Below are 26,799 nucleotides of genomic sequence, written 5' to 3'. Positions count from 1 at the left end.
TGATCTCACATGTACGTGGAATCTGAAAAAGTCAAATTCATAGAAGCAGGTAGTAAGAATGGTGGTTGCCAGGGGCTGGGGAAGTGAGGAGAAGTGGTTCTGGAGACCTCATGTACAGTGTGATGGCTACAATTAACAGCACTGTATTATATACTTGAAATTAGCTAGGAGAATAGATGTGAAATGTCTTCAGCACAAAAAAAAAAGTTAACTATATGAGATGAAGGTTTATTAACTTGATTGTGGTAATCATTTCACAATATATATGTATATCAAATCGTCACATTGTACACCTTAAATTTATAGTTTTATCAATGATACCTCAATAAAGCTGGGGGAGAAAACAAAGAGAAGAGAAGGAAGGAAGGGCCTTTCAAGCTGAGGACCAAGAAGAACAAAAGCATGGTAGCCTGGAAAAGTCTGTGTGGGCATAGGAGGCCATTGAATGCTATGGAGGTGGGAGTGCCCTACTTTCCAGGCACATGGAAAGCATTGAAAGAACTGTGTCAGTCCAAGAACTGTGTCAGTTGGACATGACAGTGCTGGAGGAGGGTAAGAAATGGGGGAGAGGGATCCGGCACAGTGGCTCATGCCTGTAATCCCAGGACTTCAGGAGGCTGAGGCGGGTGGATCACTTGAGGCCAGAAGTTCGAGACCAGCCTGGCCAATGTAGTGAAACCCTGTCTGTATCAAAAAATACAAAAATTTGCCAGGCATGGTGGCGTGCACCTGTAATCCCAGCTAATTGGGAGGCTGAGGCAGGAGAATTACTTGAACCTGAGGGGTGGAGGTTGCAGTGAGGTGACATTGCACCACTGCACTCCAGCCTGGGCGATAGAGCAAGACTCCATCTCAAAAAAAAAAAAAAGGAGAAGAAAAAGAAATAGGGGGAAAGATGCTGGAGAGGTAAAGTAGGACTAGATTCTGGAGAGTTGGGATGCTGCTGTAGGGAATTTGAATTTTACTCTGGGGGCATAGGAGGCCATTGAGTGCTATGGAGGTGGGAGCGCCCTGCTTTCCAGGCACATCATCCTGCTAGCAAGTCTGTGGGGCTCCAAAGCTCCTCCCATTCTGACATGCGGAGATGGAGTTATCGCCATACGCCAGGCAGAGAGGATGAGGACCTGAAGTGTGGCCAGGTCAATGTGGCCACAGTGGGGAGGAGAGAAGGGAACGCCTCTGAGAGTCAGAGCTCAGGCTTCACGTCCTAGGCTTGCTACTCACTAGCAGTGCAGCTTACCCAATGGAGTTAACTTCTCTGTGCCTCGGCTTCCTTATCTGTAAAATGGGAATAATGACCGTGCATGCCTCTTAAGGTTATTTTATATAACCTCATACATAATACCTAAAATGTTTAGAATAGTGACTGGTACAATAAGCACTTGACAAAGGTTAGCTATTATTATTATTTTCAGATGTAAAATCCTGTGACTTAACTGATTGAACTTGGAGGGCAAGGGAAAGAGTCAAAGACATACTATTCATGAAAGGGATACGGTAGATACTCAGAATTGATAATAGCTAGGGAAAAAATAAGAAATAAAACATATTGAGGGACATTCTATAAAATAACTATTCATAATCTTAAAATGTGTCAAGGACACCCACAAAAACTGTTCCATACTGAAGGAGAGCAGAAGGACATGGCGACGAAAGGCAATGTGTGATCCTGAATTTGACCCATTGACTTCAGAGGACATTTTGGAGTCAATTGGGACAATTCAATTGAAATTTGGAGGGGTCCAAGGATATCATTATGAAGGAGGAAGTGCTTGTTTCCTTGTTTGTGGGAAATGACACTAAAAGGTTCTGGAGTAAAGAGGCATCCACTTAGCAACTTATTCCCAAGTGTTTCTGAAAGTTCTTTGTCCTCACAACTCTATTGTAAGTTTGAGATTGCTGAAAATAAAAACACTTATTTTCTTAAATTAAAAGCTAGCATTTGTTGAGCATTCACTATCAGGAACTATGGCCAGTGCTCTGCACATGAGCAGGTTCAGTTCTCCAAGGAAACTTCTCTGACTTTGCATCTCTACCAAAACGGAGCCAAGTACCCCTCCTCTGTGCCCCCATAGTAGGTTGCACTCCTCTTCACTAACTGCCCATGACCATGAGTTACAAGTGGTCTATGAAAAGTAACTGTTTGTTTTTCTGTAACACCTGCCCCCTCCTGCTTCATGGATAGTCTAAGCTGTTTAAAGGTAAGGGCTATATCCCATTCTCCACTTGCATCCACCACTCTCAGCACAGCTCCTGGTATAGCAAATCCCAAGCTCCCAATACATGCTTGGCGACTGGAACACTGAGGCTTGCTCACCATGGTGACTACCATTAAAAATGAGGCACCAGACTTGGAATGCATGTCTGACACATGACTTCTTTTCAAGGTGGTCCTGGCTCTGGCAAAGGCACACAGTGTGAAAAGCTGGTGGAAAAATATGGATTTACACATCTCTCGACTGGCGAGCTCCTGCGTAAGGAACTGGCATCAGAATCTGAAAGAAGCAAATTGATCAGAGACATTATGGAACGTGGAGACCTGGTGCCCTCAGTAAGTAACACGGCCTGCCCGACACTACTGCCCTTCCTGTCTGGGGAGATCTTTGGGGTTTTTGTAAGGAATCTGAGCTGCTGGAACTAAGAAACCCAAAGAAACAATAGCTGTATTTTATTGCCCTCCTTTGCAGCAATCCAGACGCAGGCAGGTCTACAGCAGACAGCCCTTCTGCCCAGCCAGGTCGAGCTGGCCCAGGCTCCTTCCATCTTGTTTGGCTACCAGACCCTCGAATGTTGGCCTAATTTCACATTTTCCCTCCAAATTCATCCCACTTTAGAATGGGAGAAGTTTCAAAATAGAAGTGAGTGTGGTGCAGCAGAGCCCAGAATTAGAAACCCCCAGAAAATATAAAACAATGCTTTGGTCTAGTCCTGGGAGGTATGATGGCATTATCTTGAAATTTGCTATCTTCTTGTGTAATTTAAGAATATCCCCTTTTCTATCTTTTTTCTTCTTCTTAAGTCACCATCCATCTCTGAGAAGCTGGATGGTAGGGATATCAAGAAATATTCATCCCTGCCACACGGGGTGCCATGCTAGGCTCTGTAATGAGGGCTGTATGATACAGTCTCTGTTAGCAATAGAGCTGTCTGGTTCCTCTCTAACCAGTTTCCCACCTGGAAGCCAGAATGGTCCTCATGAAAGGAAAACAGACCATTACAGTTACCACTTAGCTGGCTTCCTGGAGCCCACCCTTTTCCCTACAGTCTCCTCTTTCCACAGCAGCTGTTATCAGAAAGAGGTCCCGATCCAGACCCCAAGAGACTGTTCTTGGATCTTGTGCAGGAAAGAATTCAGGGCGAGTTGTAAAGTGAAAGGAAGTTTGTTAAGAAAGTAGAGCCGGGTGTGGTGGCTCACGCCTGTAATCCCAGCACTTTGGGAGGCCGAGGCCGGCAGATCACGAGGTCAGGAGATCGAGACCATCCTGGCTAACACAGTGAAACCCTGTCTCTACTAAAAATACAAAAAATTAGCCGGGTGTGGTGGTGGGCATCTGTAGTCCCAGCTACTCAGGAGGCTGAGGCAGGAGAATGGCCTGAACCCAGGAGGCAGAGCTTGCAGTGAGCCAAGATCGCGTCACTGCACTCCAGCCTGGGTGACAGAGCGAGACTCTGTCTCAGAAAAAAAAAAAAAGAAAGTAGAGGAATAAAAGAATGGCTACTGCATGGACAGAGCAGCCCCGAAGGCTGCTGGTTACCCATTTTATGGATTATTTCTTGATGATATGCTAAACAAGGGGTGGGTTATTCATGCTTCCCTTTTTTGACCATATAGGGTAACTTCCTGACGTTGCTGTGGCATTTGTAAACTGTCATGGCGCTGGTGGGAGTGTAGCAGTGAGGATGACCAGAGGTCACTCTTGTTGCCGTCTTGTTTTTGATGGGTTTTACCCAGTTTCTCTACTGCAGCCTGTTTTATCAGCAAGGTCTTTATGATCTGTATCTTGTACTGACCTCCTATCTCATCCTGTGACTTAGAATGCTTAACCTGGCTGGGCGCAGTGGCTCATGCCTATAATCCCAGCACTTTGGGAGGCTGAGGCAGGTGAATCACGAGGTCAGGAGTTCAAGACCAGCGTGGCCAACATGGTGAAACCCCATCTCTACTAAAAATACAAAAAATTGGCTGGGCGTGGTGACAGGCACCTATAATCCCAGCTACTTGGAAGACTGAGGCAGGAGACTCGCTTGAACCTGGGAGGCAGAGGTTATAGTGAACCAAGATCATGCCTCTGCACTCCAGCCCTGGCGACAATGTGAGACTCGGTCTCAAAAAAAAAAAAAGAACACCTTAACCTTCTGAGAATGCACCCCAGTAGGTCTCAGCCACAGCCAGAATGATTTCTTTAAAGCATTTACCAAAGTGCGTTATTCCCTTCCTCAAAACCTTCCAATGGCTGCCCACTGCACTTAGGATGAAATCCACAGTCCTTCCTGCAGCTCTGGCCTCCAGCTCCCTCTCCAGTGTTATTTCCCACCACTCTCACCTTGCTCACTCCCACCCACCACTAGCCTCCTTGTTCCTCCCACACGTCAGACTGTTCCTGCCGCAGGGCCTTTGCATTTGCTCTGTCTGCAGCCTGACGCTCTCTCTTCATACAGTCACACAGTTTGCTTCTTCATCCAGATCTCCACTTCAGTGTTACACTTTATCAGATGCCTTCCCTAACCACCCTATAGAAAGCAACACCTCTAGCATTCTGTACCTCTTTGTCCTGCTTTAATTTTGTACCTATCAGTTATCTGTAGCTGACTCTTCATTATATATTTATTTGTTCATCAATATTGTCTGTCTTCTTCATTAGAATATAAACTTCATGAGGACTTCATTCATGATTATCTAGGGATAGATTCTGACCACACTTGCAATGGCCGCATTCCCCAAGCCCCTGCCAGAACGCACAGATCCCACAAGCAGGGAGTTCCTCCACTGGCAGCTGATTGCATTTTTCCTCTACCAATTTCCAGACTCTGGTGTATTTCTCCTACTTCATTTACCATAAGCACTTGTTAAATACAAATTTTCAACAAAGAAAGTGATCTTGCTTGAAAATGCTACTTTACATCTACCAAAAGTCTTTTAAGTAGATGTCAAATTTTATAAAATATTTACTGGAAAAAGGTTAACAGCAAAATACCTTTTTTTTTTTTTTTTTTGAGACACAGACTCGCTCATCACCCAGGCTGGAGTGCAGTGGCGCGATCTTGGCTCACTGCAGTTTCCACCTCCCAAGTTCAAGTGATTCTCCTGCCTCAACCTCCCGAGTTGCTGAGATTACAGGCACCCACAACGATGATGCCCGTTTTTGTATTTTTAGTAGAGATGGGGTTTTGCCATGGTGGTCAGGCTGGTCTTGAACTCCTGACCTCAGGTGATCCGCCCACCTCGGCCTTTCAAAGTGCTAGGATTACAGGCATGAGCCACCGCACCCAGCCAGTAAAATACTTTTTATACCATGTTTTGTCTAGTTTTAAATTGCCATTATGCCTAATTCATGGAGTGATACCATATAAAATACAGCTACCTTATCTCATATAAGATGCCAATATTTTAAGATAGATAACTGGTAAGAATATACCAGTAAGAAAAAAACACTAACAATTAAACTATGATGCAGAACTGATTATAAATATCTGCCAATTTCATAGATATTAAAATATGGCGTGGAGGTGGAAGAGTGAAATGAAATATGGTCAATGGCTGTCTGCTGTTAACCTTATCTGAACCTTCCTCCCCCCTCAGTGGGTGACTGAAGGAGACTTGGGGTACTTCTAGTGTTCTGTGAAGGAGCTCAGGTCCTGACCACTCCCGCTTTGCTCCAGGGCATCGTTCTGGAGCTCCTGAAGGAGGCCATGGTGGCCAGCCTCGGGGACACCAGGGGCTTCCTGATTGACGGCTATCCTCGGGAGGTGAAGCAAGGGGAAGAGTTCGGACGCAGGGTGAGTGGTTGTTATGGGGATCCTTCCAGAAGAAAAATAAGGTACATCATTGAGGTTGGGGGATAATTCAAAGTCTATGTCTTTCCCAATTACATTAATGAAAACTTTCCATTACAAGGGGCAGAAACTTAACTCAAACTAGAAATTTTTAAAAAGCAGTAGATTTATTGACTTAAGCAACTAAAACACCCAGCAGTGGTTTGGATTTGGTTGACTCCAGATATCCGAATGTGTTCATCAATTGTCTGACTCTCTCTCTCTCTCTAATTCTCTTTCCTTTGTGTTGGCCTCATTTTCTTCCTGATCAAGGCTTACCTTCTACCATCTAAGTGGCCTCATAGAAAAGGGTTTCTGTTTCCCAGTGGGTCCAGCAAAAGACCCAGAGTTATCTTTCCTTATCCTGGATTTGGTCACAGTCCCATCATCACTGAGCCAATCACTGTGGCCAAGAGGGAAGGGGAGGGAATATGCTGGCTGGCCCAGCCTGGAGGACCAGGGAAGGATGGGAAGGGAGGAGGCGGCAAGGGCACCACACCTGAACCACACAGGGAAGGAAAATCACCCCCAGGAAAAGTAAGGGCTGCCTTTACAAGAAGACAGGGGAATGGGTGCTGGACAGGCAGCATCAGAACTACACACCACCCTCCCACTATCCTCCCGCTGTCCTACCTGCCAGCCCACCCTCTCCTAGTGAGGAGGGTGGGTCAGGGCCACTCACAGGGGAGCAGCAGTAAGTAGAAACCATCGTGGCTGCCACGTATTGAACCCACTCTGGGCCAGATCCTGTGCCCACACTTTATAGAGGGTACCTGTAATTTTACAAGTCCAGGCAAGAAGGGTACGACTGGCCTCATTTGTTAAACAAAAACTGACCAGCCTGGAGAAATTCGTATTTATAGAGATCTCTTTAGACTAGTTTCGAAACATTTTTCATATGCAGTTTTCTCATTTTTTTTAAATAACGTTTTTAGATAGATAGGGGAAGTACTGTCCTCACGTTAAGGGTAATGAGTGAAGCCCAGAGAGGGTTAATGACTTCCCCATGGCCACACAGCTGGTGACAACTTACTGGTAAGTGCCACCTGCTGGCAGGACTAAGATTTTGCGGGACCCATTGCCATCCACCTCCAGTGACATTGATTGAGGTGAATTATACTTGCGTGCCTCTGGGGGTTTACTTTGACCTCCTTCTGAGCTGTTTCATTTAACTTCCTTAGACAGTGTTGAAATACTTCAAGGTCAATTGCTCATCTTCCCCTACACTCCCTACAGGAAACCAGAGTCAAAGAAAACATGTCTAGGTCTAGTTGGCACGTGCGGACCCTGGACCCACTCTGGCTATCCCTCAACTCCAGAGCTTCCATCAGCAAGATGGGGGTGGGCAGGGAGAAGTAGATTTGCAGAGCAGAGCCCCATGACTGTGGAAGGTTCAGGCAGTTCTTGATGGGGGACACTCACAATGCCCAAGTTCTAATGAGCTTTTTCCCATGAAACAAACCACTTCAAGAGCACAAACCTCAACGTAAATCAACTAGTGTTTTACAAAATTGAATTGGGAGCATTGTTCTACTTTTTAAATAATTGTGGTAAAATAGACATAACGAAATGTGTTATCTTAACCGTTTTTAAGTGTACAGTTCAATGATGTTAAGTACATTCATATTGTTGTGAAACCATCACCACCATCCATCTTGAAAACTCTTTTTATCTTGCTAAACTGAAAGTCTACCCTTTATTTATTTACTTATTATTTTATTTATTTTTATTTTTGGAGTCAAGGTTTTGCCCTGCTGCCCCAGCTGGAGTGCAGTGGTGCAGTCATAGCTCACTGCAGCCTCAACTTCACAGGCCCAACCAATCCTCCTACCTTGACCTCCTGAGCAGCTGGGACTACAAGTGTGCACCACCACACCCAGCTAAACTTATTGATTTTTCGTAGAGATGAAGATCTCACTCTGTTACCAGGGCTGAACTTGAACTCCTGGGGTCAGGTGATCCTCTCGCCTCAGCCTCCCAAAGTGCTGGGATTACAGGTGTGAGCCACCGCACCTGCCTGAAACTCTACCCTCTCCCTCCTTTCCCCAGCTCCTGACAACCATTTTTCTTTCCATCTCCATGAATTTCACTATTCTAGGTACCTCTTATTTCACTTAAAAAAAATGTCCTCAAGGTTCATTCATGCTGCAGCATGTGTCAGAATTTCCTTCCTTTTCCAGGTCAAATAACATTCCATTGTATGTATATGCCACATTATTTTTATTCATTCACCTATTGATAGAGACTGAGGTTTCTTTCACTTTCTGGCTATTGTGAATAATGTTACCATGACTACGTGTACACAGTATCTGTTCAAGTTCCTGCTTTAGTTCTTTTGGGCATATACCCACAGGAGGAATTGCTAGATCATATGGTAATTCTATTTTTAATTTTTTAAGGAGCCACCATACTACACATATACGTACATACTGCCAGCCATAGTGGCCACACCATTTTACATTCCTACCGACGATGCATGAGAATTTCAATTTCTCTCACCAACACTTGTTATTTTATGGGTTGTTTTGATAGTGGCCATCCTAATGGGTATGAGGTGGTATCTTATTGTGGTTTTGATTTGCAGTTCTCTAATGATTAGTGACATTGAGCATCTTTTCATGTGCTTTTTGGCCAGTTGTATATCTTCTCTGCAGAAATGTCTATTTGAGTCCTTTACCCATTTTTAAATGAAGTTGTTTTCTTTTTGTTGTTGTCTAGTTGTAGGAGTTCTTTATATATTTTAGATAGTAACTCCTTATCAGATATATGACCTACAGATATTTTCTTTCATTTGATAGGCTGTCTTTTCACTCTTTTGATTGTGTCCTTTGATGCACAAAAGCTTTTCATTTGGTGTAGTCCAATTGATCTATTTTTACTTTTGTTGCCTGTGCTTTTTGTCCTGTACAAGAAATTATTGCCTAATCCCCATGAAGCCTTCCCTCTGTGTTTTCTTTTAAAAGCTTTGTAGTTTTAGTGCTTATATATTTAGGTATTTTGATCCAGTTTGTTTGTTTGTTGTTTGTTTGTGATGGAGTCTCAGTCTGTCGCCCAGGCTGGAGTGCAGTGGTGCAATCTTGGCTCACTTCAACCTCTGCCTACCAGGTTCAAGCAATTCTTGTGCCTCAGCCTCCCCAGTAGCTGGGACTACAGGCACATGCCACCACGCCTGGCTAATTTTTTTGTACTTTTAGTGGAGACGGAGTTTCACCATGTTGCCCAGGCTTGTCTTGGACGCCTGACCTCATGTGATCCGCCTGCCTTGGCCTCCCAAAGTGCTGGGATTACAGGCGTGAGCTACCACCCCCAGCCTTGATCCGTTTTGAGTGAATTTTTTGTATATGGTGTCAGATTATTTTGCATACGGATATCCAGTTTTCCCAATGCCATTTGTCAAAAGAATATTTTCTCCCACAGAATGATCTTGACATTTATGTTAGTCCGTTTGCATTGCTATGAGGAATACCTAAGGCTGGGTAATTTATAAAGAAAAGAGGTTATTTTGGCTCATGGTTCTGCAGCCTGTACAGGAAGCATGGCATTGGCATCTGCTCCTGGTGAGGCCTCAGGAAGCTTCCACTCACAGCAGAAGGTGAGGAAGAAGCCAGTGCATCACATGTTGAGAGAGAGATGTCAGAGGCCCCTGACTCTTTTCTATAATCACATCTTCCGTGAACTCATGGAATGAGAACTCAGTCATTACCACGAGGATAGCACCAAGCCATTCATGAGCAGTCTGCCCTCATGACCCAAACACCTCCACCTGGCCCCACCTCCAACACTGGAGGTCACATTTCAACATGAGATTTGGAGGGGACAAATTCCAAACCATATTAGCATCCTCATGAAAAATCATTTGACCATATGTAGGTGAGAGTTTATTTTTGGACTGTCTATTCTGTCTATATATCTGTCTTTATGCCTATACCACATTCTTTTGATTACTGTAGCTTAGTAATAAGTTTTGAAATCAGGAAGTGTGAGACTTCCAGTTTTGTGGTTCTTTTTGGTGATTGTTTTGGCAATTCAGGGCCTCTTGAAATTCTATATGGTTTTAGAATGATGTTTCTATTCCTGGGGAAAAAAAAAAAACCCTTGGGATTTTGATAGGGATTACATTAAATTTGTAGATCATTTTGGGTAATATCAACATCTGAGCAATATTAAGCCTTCCATGGATTGTTTTAGATTTTGTTTATTCTGATCTTCTAGCCAACGTCTAGGCTGTGGATAAGTCCCTAGGGATACATTCTAAGTAACTGAAGAACAGGAAAATTTTTTTATACCACCTTAGAATCAAGGCCTGTGCAGGGCTGGGGGTTGGAGGGGATACAAAGAGAGGAAGGTGTGGTCCAACCCTTGAGAAGCTTCCTGTCTATGAGGACTGGCAGTTGTGTAAACATGACACTAAAATACAATTGCAGATGTGTAACAACTGCTGCAGGATCAACAGTGTTTACTCAGGTTCAGGCTTTTCCCAGTTACCTTGCCCTTGAACTTAAGGTTAGAAGAGCTCTGAGAGAGCCTCCAGGAAAGTCAGGACAGGTCCGGTACGTTTTTGGAAGTGATGGAAATAAAAGTCTTTTCTTTTTTTTTTTAAATTTTTTTGATACGGAGTCTCGCTCTGTCACCCAGATAGAGTCCGTGGTGCGATCTCGGCTCACTGCAAGCTCCGCCTCCCGGGTTCACGCCGTTCTCCTGCCTCAGCCTCCCGAGTAGCTGGGACTACAGGCGCCCGCCACCGCGCCCTGCTAATCTTTTGTATTTTTAGTAGAGACGGGGTTTCACCGTGTTAGCCAGGATGGTCTCGATCTCTTGACCTCGTCATCCACCCTCCTTGGCCTCCCAAAGTGCTGGGATTACAGGCATGAACCACCGTGCCCGGCCAAGTCTTTTTTTTTTTTTTTTTAATTGCTCTGAGAGGTGGTAGAATATTCTTGTGAAACCCTCAAATGGTCAAGGAAAAGATGTATAGTAAATAAATAAGGGCTCTCTCTCTCTCTCTCTCTCTCTCTCTCTCTCTCTCTCTCTCTCTCTCTCTCTCTCTCAGTCAACAACAAAAAAATTAAATTATAATCCTTATTCTTCTTTGGGGAATTTTAAAACTGAGTCTGAAGGCAAACCCCAGAACTTAGGCCTATGGGGTTCCACACCATTCTGAGCAATGACAGCCCTTGGAGCTTCCCAAGGTGGAATCATTAAAGCATGTCACTCATGTGCTCTGGAGTCAGAAAACCTAGGTTTTCACCTCTGTCATATATTACGGAGATAATAATACCTGTTAACACCCATTTAAAAGGTTTTGTAAACATCAGATCATACAACATACATAAATGTCTTCTAAGCTATAAAAGTTTATAAAATAGTATCTAGTTTAGCATCACTCATTTGTTAATCACACCTCATACAAACCTCTAAAATTCCTGCTCCATCACCACTTCCTCCTTTGCTTAAAACCCAGTTGGGCTGAGCTCAGAGCTCTATGCAGCCCATTGGTCTGTCCTCTGGCCTTTGGGTAAGTATGAATTCAAATGATCCATGTGATCTTCCCTAAAGTAAAGCAAAATCCTTCCTCTCCCACTGTGGTCCCTGGTCAGACAGGTTTTAGAATGTGGCAGAGAAGAAGCCTAACTAGAACTAAGGAACAAGAAAGTCATCAACATGGTGACTGGACACTTACACCCAATGCTAAAATTCATGATGCCATTTCAAACAACACACAGGTGACCTATTTCATTACTGAGCATACAACGCTTAAGTGAGATTTTAGACATCTACAAAGAGAGTTTCTTACATACTGCTGGGAGGAACTTACAGAGACCAAGAGTGACACTGATTTGTCCCTGGACAGTAACTTTAGAAGATTCTAGTATCAATTTAGCAGGTGTGCAAGACAACACATGCAGCCCTCCAGAATGAGCACCTGCTTTAAACCTGACCAGATGGCCAGGCACGGTGGCTCACGCCTGTAATCCCAGCACTTTGGGAGGCCAAGGCAGGCAGATCACCTGAGGTCAGGAGTTCGAGACCAGCCAGACCAACATGGCGAAACCCCATCTCTACTAAAAATACAAAATTAGCCGGGCATGGTGGCACATGCCTGTAATCCCAGCTACTCGGGAGACTGAGGCAGGAGTATCGCTTGAACCCAGGAGGCAGAGGTTGCAGTGAGCCAAGATTGTACCACTGCACCTCAGCCTGCGTGACAGAGTGAAACTCCATCTCAAAAAATAATAATAATAATAAAACCTGACCAGATAAACAAAGATGCTATAAACGCTACTGTTGACTCATTACTGCCCTGCAGGGCCCTTCATTTGTAGCTCCCCTCCAAATTATAGGCAAAAAATTCATTTGAAATTTGACAAAGACAAATGCAGACATCTGATTTTCCCCAGAGATTCAAAGTAATCAGCTTGGTTGAAAGCATATATTTCCCATTTGTGCATCAGGCCTGCAACTACGTTTGAGGTCCATTCAAGCCTGGAGAGGTTTTAACCAGCCCACAAAAATCTCACCAGCCTTTCTGGGTCACCGAGATTGATGTGTCCAATGCATTGGACCATCAGTTCCTTTAAAAATTCAGTTAGTTAGGCTGACACTTTTGCATACCTGTAGCTGAGTTATCCGAGATGCAAGGTCCTTTGACGATTTCCTTGGCCACTGCATATGACATCGCTAAAAATCAAATGCAAACTAATGTCCACAGCTTAAGGGTAAGTCTGTGTGTGGTTTCTCTGTTACCTTCCTATCTTCTATTCCCCAAGCTGGTTCTGTCCCTGTTGAATTATAACCTATGCCTTCAGTTTGCAGCATGATTTACTGGAGGAGGGGCTGTGTGTATGTACATGTATGTGTGCATATATGCATGTAGATGTGTGTAACGGGGCAGAAGGAATATAAGAGAGGAGTCAGGGTTTCTGATCACCATCCTCATTCCCCACTCCAGCTGAGAACCCCTGCTTATAGTGACTCTGGTGTGAACAGGCCTGTATTTGGAAGCTGGCTTTGTAACTCATTGGCTGGTAAGCAAGTCAGCTAACTTTGTAGACCTCTATCTCCTCTTCTACAACGTGTTGGTTGGAAATATGTACCTCAGTGATTTTTGGGAAGATTGGATGGGATCCTTGACAAGTGCCTTTACACATTTATAAGCCTACATATGGTGTTCAATAAATCTTTACAGTTTTTTCAATAATGTGTATTTTTTCTGACTATAGAAATAAAAATATAATATGAAACAATACACAAAAATACAAAACAAAGAATAACCATCCAGTGATAATACCTTTAACATTTGATGTATATTCTCGCCATCTTTGTTCTGCCCGTTTTTGCATAGTTAAAATCATACAGAACATAGGAATAATAATTATTTTTTCAGTACTTACAGTGTGCCAGGAACTGAACTCGATGCTTTACACATGCCATTTGATTAATTTTTACAGTCCTACTTAATAGGTGTTAGTACCCCCATTTTATAGATTTTTTTTTTTTCTTCATTTTTTTGAGATGGAGCCTTGCTCTCTCACCCAGGCTGGAGTGCAGCAGCGTGATCTCAGCTCACTGCAACCTCCGCCTCCCGGCCTCAAGCGATTCTCCTGCCTCAGCAGCTGGGATTACAGGCGCCCCCCACCACGCTCAGCTGATTTTTGTATTTTTAGTAGAGATGGGGTTTCACCATGTTGGTCAGGCTGGTCTTGAACTCCTGACCTCGTGATCCGCCCACCTCGGCCTCCCAAAGTGCTGGGACTACCGGCGTGAGCCATTTTATAGATTCTTACCATCTTGAGAAGGGCTCTGTGCTTAGCCTGACTCCCTGGTGTGAAATCGAAATGCTTTCCAGTGTTAAGCCAATCTCATACTCAACACCAGCCAAATTAACCACATATTAACAGAACTCATATTAACAGAAGTCATATTAATAGAAGTAGAATGCATGGGTTTGCTCTTGGCTTTTCCCTCCCAAAAGACTCTTAGGTGAAATTCTGCCTTTAGCCAGAATATGTACATAACTCTCGCGGAGATGGGAATGATGGCTTCACAGTGATCCCTCTGCCTCACTACTCTCAACCATCTCAAGACACTTCATTGACAGAACCAGTGTTTCTGTTTATAAGTGTATTCTAATCTTCAGAATGAGCTCTTAACACATACACACATATGCACACACGCACAAAGTTTGAGTCTGGCCAAGGGAATGTCCAGTTGGTGTGTTCGAGTTGTTTAGAATTGTGGGCAGCCCTGGAGGCCACATAGGATTTTCCACTTGAGATGTTCTGCTCTCTTCTTCTGGTTCCTGGTTCGCTGCAGAACTTAGAGCTGCGTAATGGCGGTGTGGGGGGAGAAGGTATATATCAATTGAGTAGTATTACTATCGTTAGGGTTGTGTGTTCAGGAATGCTGGAATGACCCAGATATTCCTCCTCTAGTGAGGTTCCCCCAAGGGGACATACCTCAAGGTGAGAGCAAATGAGAAGTAGGCACGCCACTTTCTTTTCAGCCACGGCCCTTTCCTGCCAGCGTAGGGAGACTCTGGTAGACATGCTGGAGCGTGTGACTTAGGCTAAAAGCCTGAGTGAAGCCACTGACTCTTTCTAGACCTAAATCTGACCAGTGGGATACTTTACAGTTCAAAAGATGACTATGTTGCCAAGCCCGCCTTAAATAACATTAGCTCCATTTATGTAGTGTTTGAAGTGGATCAGGGGTTTAACATGTACAAACTCATTTAACCCTCACAATAGTCCTGTGAGTCAAACACTATTATTATCCTCATTTTTAAATGAGGAAACTGAGACACACACCAAGAATAAGATAGTTGTTATTCTCAACAAAGAGAGTTCCTGGATGGCATGGAGAGCTCCTGCCCACTGGTAAACATGGGCTAACACCCATTCTTACTTAATCAGAAGAAAACTAAGGTGGGGGTGGAGTCAGAGGGCAGGAGGGCAAACTTCTCCTCCCGCTCCACTTGCTGGAATGACCAAAGCAAAACCATGATCACAGCCCACGATGCTGATGTCCTCGTGCTGGTGGGCTGCCGTCATCCCCTCAGGGATGCAAGGATGAGCGTGGTCCCATTAGATCCCAAGAGGCAGCAGAGGCGGCTTCTGAAAACTAAAATAAGTGAGTAGGCACCCCTCTCCACTCACTCCCTTTCCCATGGCCCTGCTCTTCTCTCCTGGTTCCATCTGGCCCACTCAGCTTCTTGCCCAAGCCTCATTCTGAAGGCGCTGGCTCTCTCCATCAGGGTGAGGTCACCAGGCGTTGGGGTTACATGCATCTGCTTCAGGCCTGTCACTCACTAGTCCCTAGTGACCTTGGCAAGGTTAACCTCTGAGGGTCTCCATTTCCTCATCCTTAAAGTGGGAATAATCGTACTTCCCAGCAAGGGTGCCAGAGGGCTTAAGGGATGGCTGTTTGTAAAGCCCTCAGCACAGTGAAGCTTAGCCAGCTGCTGAAATGTTGCTGATGGCACCTCAGCAGCCCTTCCAAGGGCACTTGTGTTCTAACTAAGGTCCCCTGAAAACCAAAGGCCGTGGAGAATCCAGTGATGCTGGTGGCAGAGCCCCAGGATGCCAACGGGGTGATGCTGGGGGCAGGCCAATGTTCCGAAGTCTCTGATTCATTCAGCCACCTCTGCTCGCCTGCCTACTTGCTGTTGAAGACTAACCACAGTCCGGTGATAACAGAGCAGAGCTGGGAGCCAGACAGCTACTCCAGGGGACTTTCTAATGATATATAGCAAAGCATTTTGAAAAAAAAAAATTAAATGGTATCTCATTCAAACATTTCAAAAAATTGAGGTATTAAAAACAAATGGTTCAGGTCACTTCCAAATAGAATAACTGATCGATAGCTTTTTTATATAGGAGGAGAGTGCTGATTCCAGGAGAGAGAGTTTAGGCCAAACCCCCTAGTTTTGGCACAGGAAAATGGCTTGGCAGAGTAGCTTATCAAACTAGGATGTTGTGAAGACTCAGCGAGGGATCTTGTTAAGATGCAGACTCTAGGCTGGGCGCGGTGGCTTATACCTGTAATCGCAGTACTTTGGGAGGCTGAGGTGGGCGGATCACTTGAGGTCAGGAGTTCTTGACCAGCCTGGCCATCATGGTGAAACCCTGTCTCTACTAAAAATACAAAAATTCACCCGGTGTGGCGGCGCACACCTGTAATCCCAGCTACTTGGGAGGCTAAGACAGGAGGATTGCTTGAACTTGGGAGGCAGAGGTTGCAGTGATCACATCACTGCACTCCAGCCTGCGCTACAGAGACAACTCTGTCGCAAAAAAAAAAAAAAAAAAAAAACAGATTCTGCTTCAGCAGGTCACATGTTATGCCTGAGAGTCTGCATTTCTAACAAGCTTCCAAGACATGGTGCTGGTCCAGGGGCCACACTTTCCACATCAGTGTGGAAGAAAAAGCTACCTCTCTGCCCCTTTGGTGCTTATTTTGGTCTAAAAGGTCATTTGTTGCCGGCTCCTGCTCAGTGACACATAATCTCTCTTTGTACCTGTGTCCCTGAATTATCTTTCCTGTCCCCACGAGTGGCCTGAAAATGACCCCACAATTGGAAAAATCGCCTGGCTGCCTCATGCAACCCTAACCTGAAGTTCTTTCAGGGAGAACATTAAGCCGCCTCCCAAGCTCGCCCTCTGCTGGTGAACAATGGTCATTTTTTTCCCTAAACCCTCACCCAGCCTTTCTTGCTGCACAAATGCTCTTCTTTTTTTTCCTTCCAATTAATACAGACAGAAGAGTCGCATGACCTATTCCAGAAGTTTATTGCACTGTTGTAGATTTTGGAGAGTGTTTCCACTCTGTTCCTTAAAGTACACCCCTCAGAGGAGGTAGATATATGTTTGACCAACACTGGCAACTCACGATGTTGTGAGTTCTCCGTGTTGCCTAAACATCCTCTTCTTGACTGAACTTTGCTCTCATCCCACCCCACACACTTTCTACAGGGGTGGCAAGCCTTCATTTACTCACAGCTCGAATGTGGCAAGGTCACAGGGAGTAATGGTTTCCTTTGATCCAGGGTAGGAGGAGGATGCAAAGTAAGCATGTTCCAGAGACAAAAGAACATTTAAGAGAAGGATATGGAGATGGAAGACTCATACCACAGATCATATCACCATCACTCATTCATTAAAACATTTCTTCATCACCTACTGTGTGCAAGACTTGGGACTAGGAGTGGAGAATTCTTAATCCCTGCACACGGGGAACCTAAGCCTCATAGAGGAAATAAACGTAATAGTGAATCGTTAGTGCCTGCCGTATGCCAAGGAGCATACGTACATTACCTTATTTAATTTTATTTCATCCTCACAGCAATCCTATGATCGTCCTCATTGTATGAATGAGAAAACTCAGATGCAGAGAAGTTGAGTGAGACTTCTAGTTAATGAGGAAGTCAGTTAACAATATGTAAGCCTGGCCCAGTGGCATGTGTGTGTAGCCCCAGCTACTCCGGAGGCTGAGGCAAGAGGATCACTTGAGTCCAGGAGTTCAAGACTGTATAGTGCACTATAATTATGCCTGTGAATAGCCATTGCCCTCCAGCCTGGGCATCAGAGCAAAAACCCCATCTCTTACAAAATAAAATAAAATACAAACTTTAAACAACAATTTGTTATTATCTCTCATGGTTCTGGAGGTTATGGGGCTCAGCGGGCTGGTTCTCACTTGGGGTTCCTTATGTAATTGCACTCAGAAAGTGGCCGGGGCTGAGATCCATGTCTGCAGCCAGGGCTGGGATGTCTAAAACAGTTGGGGGCTGGTGGGCATCTGCATCCACATGGCCTCTCCACATGGCTGGCTTGGCCTTCCTCTCAGACTGGCAGTCTCAGGATAGTTGGACGTCTTAGGTGGCAGCGGACTCCCCACTGCAGCGAGTGTTCCACAAAACCAGACAGAAACTGCAGAATTTCTTGTGACCTGGACTCTAAAAGCAGGGACATTGTTTCCGCTATAGTCTGTTGATCAAAACGGTTACAGGTCAGATTCAAGGTGTTTCTGTGTCTCAGTGGGAGAGTAGCTTACGAATAAAGCGAGATAACGAATTGATGGAGCCCATCCTGGAGACAAGCCATGACACCAGGGTTTGACCCTAAGCAGCCTGACTCCAGCCTCTGTGTGCTCAAGCATTATGCCCCACTCCCCTGACACAGTACGGATACAGCCACAGAATGCCACCTGTGGCTGTTATAAGATATCGTGGTGGCTTCTAGGAGAAGTGATTAGCTCTGCCTCTGGTGGTCAGCAAAGGCTTCACATTAGAGGAAACACTCCCTCACACATACATACTCCTTTCTTCTCAGTGCAGAAGACAGACAGTGGCTGCAGTGGGTGGCACATGTGCCCCTGCATCATGTGAGGTGGCCTAAAAGCTGAGGGCGAGAGGCAGCTCTGAGGCAGCGTGTGGAAGGGAACTGACAGAAGAGGGAGCTATGGAGTCCAGTCCCAATTGCACCACAGTGTAATGCTGGGACCTTGAGGGGAACCAGAAGGCCAAGAAAGGAAAAAGCAGAGGCCCTGGGCCTTTGCAGAACATCAGCAGGGTGAGGTTTCTGACTGTATTGTGCTCCACTCCCTTCTCCAGATTGGAGACCCACACTTGGTGATCTGTATGGACTGCTCGGCGGACACCATGACCAACCGCCTTCTCCAAAGGAGCCAGAGCAGCCCGCCTGCGGACGACACCACCAAGACCATCGCCAAGCGCCTGGAAGCCTACTACCGAGCGTCCATCCCCGTGATCGCCTACTACGAGACGAAAACACAGCTACACAAGGCGAGTCGCTTCACTTTCCCCTCTGAAATAAGTCACTTACCTTTTCTTTTTTTTTTTTTTTTAATGAAAAGAGAAAAAGCTGAGAACATTTTAGTTAAGCAATCTGGGAATTAGAACTCTGCGCAGCTGCAGCACTGGGGCCTAAAGGCCTAGCACAGTGGCTCTTGCCTGTAATCCCAACACTGTGGGAGGTCAAGGCGGGTGTATTGCTTGAGCCCAGGAGTTCAAGACCAGCCTAAGCAACATAGTGAGACCCCCGCCTCTACAAAAAATCAGCTGGGTGTGGTGGCACATGCCTGTCATCCCAGCTACTCAAGAGGCTGAGGTGGGAGGATTGCTTGAGCCCCAGAGGTGGAGGCTGTAGTGAGCTGAGACTGTGCCACTACACTCCAGCCTGGGCAACAGAGCAAGACCCTGTCTCAAAGAAAACAACAACAACAAGAATTTGGACCAAAATATGAATCCCTTACTCTTCACTTTTGTTTCAATCAAAATTAAATATCTGTCATCATATAGACCATAAAAAGGTGGTCATATAATTTTCACAGATGACCTTATAGTTGCTGAAAACAACTCCTTTTTCCCAAAAAAAGAGAGAGAGGGAGAGAGGAAGGAGAGAAGGGAGGGAGGGAGGGAGGGAGGTATGAATGAGATGGAAGCTCTGCCACTGACTCTGGACTGTGAGATGATTCACTAGAGCTAAGATTCAATGACTTTGAATTTCTATAATTTTACATCATTCACAATTGGCTGTTGGCTCCTTTGCCTCAATTTCTTGTGATAACCAACATTTTTAGAAGAGGCTGCATATGGGGCCAGGAGAGCAGGTAATTAAGTAAAACAATGAAAATAGTGTGAGGAAACGAGTGCATCAACCTACTGATCATGAGCTCTGTGCTGATTCACCATCAATTTCATGAATTTGGGAAAACTGCCCAGTTCTCATCCTTCCACTCATCCCATAACTATGTATCAGGCACCCATAGTCCATCAATTGCACTAGTGGTTTGGATGCAAATAAATAAGATTCTTGAATCCTTGCATAGCTTAGGGTTTCACTAGGAGAGAGAGACAAACGTGTGATCACACAATGAGATCAAAGCAAGCACAGAGTGTGTGGCAAGGGCCCTTTCCTCCAGTGTAAGGATCCAGGAAGGTGGCCTGAGGAGGACTCGGCTGAGTCTCTGAAATGGGGGTGCACACCACACCAGAGAAGCCCCAAGTGGAGAAGATGAGGAAAACCAAGTAACTCCATGAGGCTGTGACATAAAGTGCCAAGGAAAAGAGGGATGAGAGATGGAGATGGAGAGGCAAGCAAGGACTAGATGAAGGTGGATCATATGTGGGAGCAAATAATTGTCCTGTGAGTGATCGGAACTACCGAAGGGGCAGGAATAATCAGGATTTCCATCTAGAAAGCTCAATCCATCATCCTTATGGAGAATGGATGCAAGAAGGTAAGGCTAGGAGACCACTGAGAGGCTAGAACAGTATCCAGGAACAAATCCATAAGGACGACAGAGTGAGCTTTTGTCCAGGAACCAAATCCTGAGGACTCGAACCACAGAAGGGAGTGTGGGATCTCTTGCTGTTCACAGGATAGGAGACGTCGTCAATAAATAACAAACTTGTCTCTGAGGAAGATACATTACTGATTCCTTCGGGGGAAACCATTGATAATTCTTATCTTCTAACTCTGTTAATGGTCCGCTTTCCAGAATCCTGAGAAACACTGGGTACAGAAGTCTGAAAGATGCCTCTCCATTTAACTCAGAGTGTAAAATATGTGGCATGAGAGCCATCATCCCCCACTTCCGCATCCATGGCAGCCATTGCTAGTTTATCCCAGCACTGTTTCTCAGTAAACAGATGTGGCCTGAGAATGTTTGTCAACACAGCACTCCAGGCAGCTACTGCCTATTAATAGGACTTGATGTGCACGTGAGACTTATTTGTTGTGCTTTGTATTACCTCTGACTGCCACATTTTTAAAATAAAGACTTCGATCTTTAAAAACAGGGCCAAGTGCAGTGGCTCACACCTGTTATTCCAGTGCTTTGGGAGGCCAAGACAGGAGGATTACTGGAGTCCAGCCTAGGCAACATTTCAAGACCGTCTCTCCAAAAAATGCAAAAATTAGCTGGACGTGGTGGTATATCTCTGTGGTCTCAGCTACTTGGGAGACTGAAATGGGAGGATCACTTGAGCCTGGGAGGTCAAGGCTGCAGTTTGCCATGATCGCACTACTGTACTCCAGCCTGGGCAACAGAGCAAGACTCTCTCTCAGACAAACAAAAAACATAAACAAAAAGTGCATTATATAAGAGCAATGTCTTAAGAATTCAGGGCTGCAAAGGCCTTTCCAAAATTAGATTGTCTAGTGATTTCTGCCTTTTGAGCAGCCTGGAACATGCACAGAAGTTACCCAGGTAGAAAGATTTCTTCCATCTGGGCACGGTGGCTCACGCCTGTAATCCCAGCAGTTTGGGAGGCCAAGGCAGGCTGATCACTTGAGGCCAGGAGTCAAGACTAGCTTGGCCAGTATGGTGAAACCCCGTCTCTACTAAAAATACAAAAATTAGCCAGGCACGGTGGTGCATGCCTGTAATCTCAGCTACTTGGGAGGCTGAGGCAGGAGAATCACTTGAATCCAGGAGGCGGAGGTTGCAGTGAGCTGAGATGGCGCCACTGCACTCCAGCCTGGGTGACAGAGTGAGACTCCATCTAAAAAGAAAAAAAAAAAATTCCTGGTGTGGTGGCGCTTGCCTATAATCCCAGCTACTCAGGATGCTAAGGCAGAAGAATCACTTGAACCCAGGAGAAAGAGGCTGCAGTGAGCCGAAATCGCACCACTGCACTCCATCCTGGGTGACAGAGAGCATCCCTGTCTCAAAAAATAAAAAAAAAAAGAAAGAAAGCTATTTCTTCCACTATAAAGATTTGTAAAGGTGGGAAAATTCCTAATTCAGGATTTAACCACTTTTAGAGTTGGAAAATCCCTCTTAGCTCTCTGTTGTATTATTCCAACCCGAATTCTACAAACTCACAAATGACTGCTCATAAGTGCAGGGTTGAGTTCTCAGACAAATCTGATTTCTGGAATCTTCCTTAGAGCTTTCTAAGTTAATGGTGTCCAAAAGACCAGATTGCAACACATTTAAAGATCTTTATTGGCTTTTATTCATGATTCTAGAATTGGGCAGACCTCAGGACCAGAAAAATGTTTGAAGAATAAGCCACATGGTCAAGCAATATTTATGTTTAGAAAACAGAAGCGAGGAACAGAGGTTAATTAGTTACAGCCTTACGTGAATCAGCTGGCCACCTACCACTGACTTAAGCTCAGCTGCTGTAACTACCAAAACTCAGCCATCTGTTACAGTGTGTACACCAAAGTTGTTTGTTTCATTTAGCACGGATGACTCCATGTTGGTTGGTTTGGTCTGTTGGGCCCAGAACAGGAGCCTAGTCCAAACCAGTGGCCTCCTACAAATTGTATTTAATGGTGGAAAAGAGGTTTGCAGTCCCCTTTGGCTCATCTCTTCAACTTCCCCTGCATTTTGGAGATGCTGGCAGCTGGGTACGTGGTGAGGTAACATTATGATCCACTGCACAAATATGTAAAACCTCTCCAGCCTGGACTGCAGAGCAACATGAGCTCCTGCCTTCAGGACTCCAAGAGCCTCAGGGAGGCTGCTTCGTCCCACTGCCTCTGCCCAGGGCCATCCCCTACCCACACAGCTGCAAAGATGAACAGTCCCCCCTACACACCCAGCATAGAGACAGTGTGTGCTGGGCCCGGGAAGCAGAGATTTGTCTGCAGGTGCCCGTAGGGTTTGCCAGCAGCTAGGACGACAGAGGGGGACTGCAGGAGAAGCAGGGGAGGGGATGGGATTGTTGGCCTCTGGAGAGGGAGAAAGCCGCTGGCCCGTTCTTTGTCTGGCCTCTGGGTTTTTGCCCAGTCCTCTTGCATCAGCTTAATATCCCTTGGTTTCTAAGTAACAGCTTGTGGCCTGCTCCTGTGATGCTGTTTGGACTGTTTGCCCCTCCTCCCTGTTGTTTCACTGGATCCAAGACAGGGCTGCTCACCCAGGAGGACCTCTGGGTCACTTAAGGAGCTTTCTTAAAACTAGGTGGGGCTGGTGAATGCACTTCAAGAAAGCAAGTGAGACGAATCAGCAGTTCTGTGAGATTTATTTAGGAATGAAAGCCACGGGGTGGGCCAACTCATGCAGCCCACACATAGGCCAGAAGCACCCCCCTCAGGCCTCTACCCAGCAATGCTGACACTGAACCCATCAGCTGACACCCGCGTCCCCCGCCCCATGACAGTCAGCCCTGTGGCCACCAGCTCGCTAAAGAAAGTGCAAGAAAGTTTCGAACAAAGAGAATTTTTAAAGCAAAGCGAAATGTATACAGCTACTCCCTTATTCTTTATGTCATCATAATGCCATCCTTGTAAAATAAAGTTAGAATTTCTTATAACATGCCCACCGGAGATGGAAGTATACGTGATACAGGTGTACCCCTTTCTGCCTGCTTTCCTCCCTCTCAGAAAGCAGAGCTTCACCCTGCATCCAAGAAAGAATTCGCTCCATTCCATCCCCCACCTCCCTGCACTGGGGCCAGGCAGCGTTCACCGGTCATGGCACTTCCTACCAAGTCTGAACGCTGCCTCACAAACTAACTCAACACAGCAGGATGGACCGTCACCCCCGACTGACTAGAGTTAGCCTATAAGAAGAAGTTTTCTTTCACCTTAGCAAGATAATTTATTATGGCATAAATGACTGAAATGTAGCATTTGGGGATGAAAAGCACAGTTACTAGCCAAAGACCCCCTGCGGGGTGGGGGGCGGAATATGGGCCTGTGCATCAGAAAGCCCCAGGCACACTTTCGTCAACTTTGGTGAGTCGTTTCACTGCTTCACCTCTCAGTTCTTCTTCCTAAAGTGGATAGAACACGATCTACTAGAATTTACCAAGTCTATTATTATAAAAGTAACACATACTTGCTTTATAAAATATAGAAAACTGGTCAGGTGTGGTGGCACATGTCTATAATCACAGCAGTCTGAAAAACCAAGGCAAGTGTGGGTCGCTGGAGCCTAGGAGTCCATTTTTTTTTCTTTTGTTTTTTGTTTTTATGAGACAGAGTCTCGCTCTGTCGCCCAGGCTGGGGTGCAGTGGCGCAATCTTGGCTCACTACAACCTCCGCCTCTCGGGTTCAAGCCATTCCCCTGACTCAGCCTCATGAGTAGCTGGGATTACAGGTACCCACCACCATGCCTGGCTAATTTTTTGTATTTTTAGTAGAGACGGGGTTTCACTATGTTGGCCAGGCTGGTCTCGAACTCTTGACCTTGTGATCCGCCCGCCTTGGCCTCCCAAAGTGCTGGGATTACAGGCATGAGCCACCACGCCCAGCCAGGAGCCTAGGAGTACTTGACTATCCTGGGCAACGTGGCAAAACCCATTTCTACAAAAATACAAAAGTTAGCCGGGCATGGTGGAACACATCTGTGGTCACAACCACTCAGGGGACTAAGGTGGGAGGATCATTTGAGCCCAGGAGGTCGAGGCTGCAGGGAACCAAGATGGTGCCACGCACTCGCCTGGCAAGATCTATTTCCAAAAAAAGAAAAAAGAAACAAAGAAAATATAGAAAACGGGGTAGTCCCACCACTCAGAGGCAAACATTTTGGAGCGTTTCTAGCACACCTTTTTGCTGTGAATTTTAAAAACATGATTGTGATTGTAGGTAATACTGAGCCAGACGACTCCATGGTTGTAGGTAACAGGTGCCAACTCCTGCTGGCCTAACCTGAAACGCAGAACTTTTATAAGGTTAGAAGACTCAAGACTGAGGCACAGAAGGCTCCAGAGGGTGTGTGGGATCAGGTCTAAAAAGCTCCCAGTGCTCCCCACTGCTTCACAAACGCCTTTCTAAGCCAGTTTTTTTTTTTTTTTCTTTCTCTGGCCTACAAGCCAGAATATGCCCACCTGACAGCTTTCTCATTTGTACGTTACCACGGCACTGTGATTCGCAGTTCCAGATTCCTGAGAGAAATGATGTGGTTGGCCTTGCTTTGCTCAGGGTCTTCTTGGCCCTCTTAGCTATAGACAGGCAGCTGGGGTCACGGGGGAGCTTTTTCCCGTGTTCCTGTGTTTTTCCTGTTTCCTGTGTACTTTACTGAGTGCATATGGTATGTTTGGGACCCGGCACTTGGTGCTGGGGACACAGTAGTCAACGTGACAAAGCCCCTCACTGAAAAGAGAAAAACAGGCCAGGCATGGTGGCTCACCCCTGTAATCCCAGCCCTTTGGGAGGTCAAGGCAGGTGGATCACTTGAGGCCAGGAGTTCGAGACTAGCCTGGCAACATGGCAAAACCCCCGTCTCTACTAAAAATACAAAAATTAGCTGGACGTGGTGGTGCACATCTGTAATCCCAGCTACTGGGGAGGCTGAGGCATGAGAATTGCTTGAACCCGGGAGGCGGAGTTTGCAGTAAGCCAAAATCACGCCATTGTACTCTGGCCTGGGTGACAAAGCGAGACTCGGTCTCAAAAAAAAAAAAAAATAAATAACGAAAAAGAGACAAATAGTATACAAGAAAATAAAGCAACCACTAACAAGTTCTGTGGATAAAACAAAACAGAATGCGTTGCTGGGAGTGAGCACTGCGGGCAGCGGTTTGGAAAGTCTGAGGAGGTAGCATTTGAATTAGGACCTGACGGATATAAACATGGTTACCTGGGACTCTTCCCTGTGAAGCAGATGGAGGACAAGGAATACCCAGAGAGAAGGGCTTGTTGTGAGCTGAGAGAAACCACAGAAACAGCTCTCTCAAGTGGCACAGGCAGAATTGTATTAAATGATATTTAAAGCCTCTTTTTTAACTAAGTACACGAGTAACAACTACACATTGTTTAAAAAAGAAACAAACTAGAAAATGTAAGAATATAAAGGTAAACATTAAAATTATTCAGAATTCTTCCACCCGAAGATAATCACCAATGAACATTATATTTCCTTACATTTTGTTTTTTCCATTTTTTATGTACATTTTGTTCATGGCATAATTAGCGCAGAAACACCCCAGGCCATAGATGAAGAAGGTCTGATAACAGACTGTATCTGTCCCTGCGTTGTTTGCTACTGTTAACTGATTAAAAAAATAAAAAGAGAGCCCAGTGACTCGTTAAACATGAGTTTTACAGACACAGAAAATCAAGTTCCTTGGCAACTCTGCTTTTGTAGAGGAGATAATAAGCTTTTTTCCTCAGTGATTCTGCTGCTGCGATGTCTCAACTTTGTAAATAGTTTGACCGTTTCCATTAAGTCCTGAAATGCAATGGTCCTCCTTGTTCTGGTCACCATGCTGTCAGGAGAAGCCCTATGAATTGAGGCACGAAGAGTGAGAAGTTCCTGCAGTTTCTGGTATTACTGAGGAAAGTGGAAGCAGAAGGTACCATAAGGTCACATTTCACCGCCTGGTTGCAAAATCTACTGGATTCCCAAGTTTGGAGTCTAACACAAGTAAAGGAAAACCCAAAATTACTTTTATGCCTTGAGTTCTCTATACCAAATTCTTAATTTTGATTCTTCTTTCAGTTGGCTAAAGTAACTAATTTTTAGTTCAATTTCTTAGTGAATATCTGAGAATGCCATTATAGTGGCTTCACGCACAAATGACAGTTTCACTGGACATAATTTAAGTCATAATAAGTATTTTTCTACCAAAAATCAATAAACATAGCTCTATTGGTTTTTTGGTCGGTTGTTTTGAGACAGGGTCTCTCTGTGTTGCCCAGTCGGGTTTGCAGTGGTGCAATTACGGCTCACTGCAGCCTCAACTTCCCTGGGCCCAAGTAATCCTCCCACTTCAGCCTCCCAAGTAGCTGGGACCACAGACATGAACCCCTGGTAATAGCGAGCAGTCCAAGTTTTCAGAATTCTTGT

The 26,799-nt window shown here is 45.3% G+C and overlaps 1 protein-coding gene across 2 annotated transcripts in view; it reads left to right on the top strand.

Annotated features, from left to right (window-relative positions):
- The window catches only part of LOC105482680 (adenylate kinase 5), a 292,348-nt gene that overhangs the window by 249,539 nt on the left and 16,010 nt on the right, over window positions 1-26,799 (top strand). For both annotated transcript variants that reach the window (XM_011742912.3, XM_011742910.3), the window contains exons 11-13: window positions 2,388-2,551; window positions 5,881-5,997; window positions 18,644-18,835. In XM_011742912.3, coding sequence (XP_011741214.1) covers window positions 2,388-2,551; window positions 5,881-5,997; window positions 18,644-18,835 — 473 coding nt within the window. The remainder of the gene's footprint in view (window positions 1-2,387; window positions 2,552-5,880; window positions 5,998-18,643; window positions 18,836-26,799) is intronic.

Source organism: Macaca nemestrina, chromosome 1 (assembly GCF_043159975.1).
Source record: "Macaca nemestrina isolate mMacNem1 chromosome 1, mMacNem.hap1, whole genome shotgun sequence".
NCBI lineage: Eukaryota > Metazoa > Chordata > Mammalia > Primates > Cercopithecidae > Macaca > Macaca nemestrina.
Note: the sequence above shows the minus strand (reverse complement) of the source record. Positions and strands in the feature narration are given on the sequence as shown.